This window comes from Asparagus officinalis, chromosome 1 (genome assembly GCF_001876935.1).
Source record: "Asparagus officinalis chromosome 1, Aspof.V1, whole genome shotgun sequence".
Taxonomy (NCBI): Eukaryota; Viridiplantae; Streptophyta; class Magnoliopsida; order Asparagales; family Asparagaceae; genus Asparagus; species Asparagus officinalis.
In genome coordinates this window covers 85698989-85702618 of record NC_033794.1, presented here as the reverse complement: position 1 = coordinate 85702618, position 3630 = coordinate 85698989, and the positions used below count along the sequence as shown (strand labels likewise).

The following is a 3630-nucleotide window of genomic DNA, read 5'->3' as shown; positions in this document are numbered from 1 at the left end:
GTTTCGTCTTTCTTTTTTCTTAGGAATTCACGCGTTTGTAGAATTACTTCTCGAGACCATCTGCTGAGTGTCGCGGCTGGGTTGCACTAGTATCGCATTGATGAGCAACTCCAGCGGCAATTATCCTCTTCCCATTAACTCATACCTTTAGGTCATCTCTAGAAAAAACACAATTATGCACTCAGTCAACTAAAAAAATGCTGCCCTTCAAGAAGCAAACAGCCTGGCCAATTTCCTGGCTTTATACTGCTTAATGCGACATAACAAGCCATCATCATCCTATCTCTAAATCCCCCATTTTCTTTGCGGACCAGCCACTTCTAATGAGTCCCCTCCTTTTCCATTGCATCACTTTCAACCACTTTAATGCACCGAGTATTAAGGAGCATCGGTAGCGCCGCGCCTATAAAGGCCAGCTTCATCATTCAACAGATAAAGGCACTAGCTGCTGGCGGTATGTAAAATTTCAATCTCTCTATTCCTTCACACCAAGGTAACCACTGCCTTTAGACTGAGAATCTGACAGAAGCCAGCATCATTCACACCGGCTTCAGACAAAAAATGCTTGAGCGGTCAAAATATTCTCGTCTATTCTCCATAATCCCACCAAACAATATGACCTTGACTCCAGCTGGAAAAATGATCCAAATAGCCGTTTCTACAAAAATATTTTGGATAATGATCGTCAGTTATGACATAGATTAGTATGAAGACCAGAAACTTCCGGTAATGTTTATGCGAAGCATGCGTTATTATCTTCCATCGAACACTGCAAACAGATAAATAGTTCTGAAGCCTACGCAAAAAATTCTTTATGGACTCAAGAAGAAAATGACCGCGATGTAACACCAAAAATTGTGATTTCCAACTAAACATAGTTCACAATGCAGACTGCTTTTCCAGTTAAAGCATTGCCTTGAGGATGGTGGAAATTTTATATTGCCAACAGTTGCTCATTGGTAAACATCTCAGCCAGAAGGGCATAATAAAGAAAATTGAGCATGCGCTTTTGACTAAAAAATCTTTTCTGATTGTCCTGGATCTAAAAAGATAAAAATGTAACGCCCCGCGCCACAATTCCATGCGATCTGTTAATCTGTTACAAGCACTATGGTGGGAAAAGTGTGCAGTAGACTGTTAAAGCGTCCGGACACCATATGCTCATAAATAAGCAAGCAGCCTTAGAGAGACTACCTTACTAGTTCCCCTGACAACACCAGTAAGTCATAATTATAGCAAGTATGTGTAAGATAAGTCAAAGCATTCAAGTGTATATAGTTATTACCCACCTAGTATGGCGAATGGGAAACAAATTTAAACAAAAGACAAAAAAAAAAACTTTTGTAGCCTTCAAATATTGCATTTAACTAAAAGGCAGCACATGAATTTACAAATAACAAAATACATCATTAAGAGATTTTCGGGTCTTCGTTGAAATATGTTTGCATTACGTGAAGCAAGAAACATGCTAAAACCCAAATAGCTTCAAGGTAGCTTACAGATCATGACTATTGTTTTCAAGCAGTTGCCATAATACTAAGTCAATGTGATTAAATTGACAACAGAAGGAAACATGCATCTGCACTGCCAAATATATATATGCAGTATACTACGAATCCAGGAAAGAGCAGACAGCCGATCCTGCTCGATGATGTGGTCAGCTTTTCTTGGGCAAACTTGAAACTCGGCACTTCCCCTATCATGGCGGAGAACTTTGATCCCTCTTTTCTTAAGCTCGCCCATCAATCCGCCCTTCCAGCTTAGAACAATAGCATACACAAGCCCATCACAGCTCAAAATCTCAGCACCTAATTCCAACATTGACAACGGTGCTCCTGTCATAGACAGCTCATGAAAGACCAAAACAAATTTCTTTGACGAAACAAGGCGTGCAAACTCTGCCTTTCTATTGCAATTTCCACTCTTTTTCCCCGAGCTCGAACCAAGAACGCTATCCTCCGTCTGACTAAATGGCCCAACAATTAACCCGTATGAAGTATTCTTTCTAGGTATCATCCCTTCATCCATATACCTAGTTTGATTCTCCCCTACCACTTCCTTTACCTTCACCGGGCCTCTCCTCAATCTCCGGACTTTCCTCCCTTTCTTCATCAAATTGATACCAGAGTTTGAGTCCAAACCTTTCTTCCCTTCCACTGATAAACGTGCTTTTCCCGGGGCATTAGTATTATTAGCCCCTTTAATTGCATTCTCTTCTGTCTTAACACTACGCCGTAAGCTTCTATAACCAATAAACTCAGTCTTGTGATCTCCATGAGCCCATTGTGATTGCACATGGAATCCAATATATGCCCAAATAAGTATCAACATCAACCAGAACACTACTCGATTATTTCGAATCCAAACGAATTTCCCTGTACTGCCTCTGAAATTCCTTCTTGGAGTCCCACTCGAACCCAGTCTTCGATACGCAGGCGAGTTCCTAGGGCTTGATTTACCTGATAGTGAGGTTTTCAAGCTCAATGGCGACAGATTTGAGTTCGGTCTCAAAAACTTCCCGTGTAAGTCTACTTTGCCACTAATTTCCTCCATTTTTATTCCTTTTAACGGTACCACGCTCATCAAGATCCCACTAAAATTCTCATCGAATCTCCTCCAATCCAGCTCGAAAGATCAAAACATGCTAGTGACACTAAAAAAGGAGTTAAGAAAATCTGCTAAATCTACCAGGCCCAGGAAAAGATTGGCGGAGCTTTTTTTTTTCCAATTCGAGAAGACTGACCAAAGGTAAATCAAGAACTATATTTCATATCGAAAAAAGAAGAAAAAAAGAAAAAAAAAGAAACGGATCAATAATTACTCAGAAAAGAGAGCTCGACCCAACTGGTTCTTGAAGATTGTAACGGTTTCCACAAGAGACGGGATTCGAGAAATGGCCAAAGAAGTAAGAGATCAAACCCTAGAAATGGCGAGCCAGCCGCCGATCTGGGGCTTGCATCAGCTTCTGTAACTGCGAGGTCAGCAGATCAGCGGCAGTTCGGAATCTGAAGAAAGAGAGGGACGGAAGCAATGACGTAGGATTCTGAGATCGAAGGGGGAAGGGTTTTGAGAGAATTTTAATGGAGAATTTTTCAGAGAGAGAGAGTTGCTGGAAACAGTAGAGAGATTTGGGTGCGGGTTCGGACAGAGGTTTTGACCGCGGAGAGACGAACTCCGACGCCTTCGCACGTGCACTACTCGTGGGAGCAAATGGCAGCCGGCTGTATTTGGAATTCAGTCGTTTCTACTGGGACATAATCACGGGTGCACAAAAATACCTGTGTCTGAAAAAAAAAGGAAAAAAATGTGTCAATGCTCCAAAAACATAAACTTCATATGACGAGACCCCTTGTATTTTTCCCCATGTGGATAAGCCCCAAATACGCACAGTATTTGCGACGAGGCCCCGAAAAGACCTTTTTCTGTTAAGGCCCAGCAAAAGTTACAATCGTGCCCCTCTGATGGAACTGAACTCGGTTAATGCGCCGCAGCCCTATTCAAGTACCCTCCCTCTCTTTCTCTCTCTTCCACCGCTTAGGATCCTCAAAAACTCTTCATCTTTCTAAATTCTGTTCGGATTTCAACAGTTCTAGGGTTTTCGCCGGAAAAATGTCGTCCATTGAAGGATCC

At 41.8% G+C, this 3630-nt stretch overlaps 1 protein-coding gene across 1 annotated transcript in view; it reads right to left on the bottom strand.

Moving 5' to 3' along the window:
* LOC109836857 overlaps positions 1-3211 on the bottom strand; it is a 7913-nt gene extending 4702 nt beyond the window's left edge. Inside the window, 2 exon segments of the mRNA XM_020404890.1 lie at positions 146-158; positions 1634-3211. Coding sequence (XP_020260479.1) covers positions 146-158; positions 1634-2583 — 963 coding nt within the window. The 5' untranslated portion in view covers positions 2584-3211.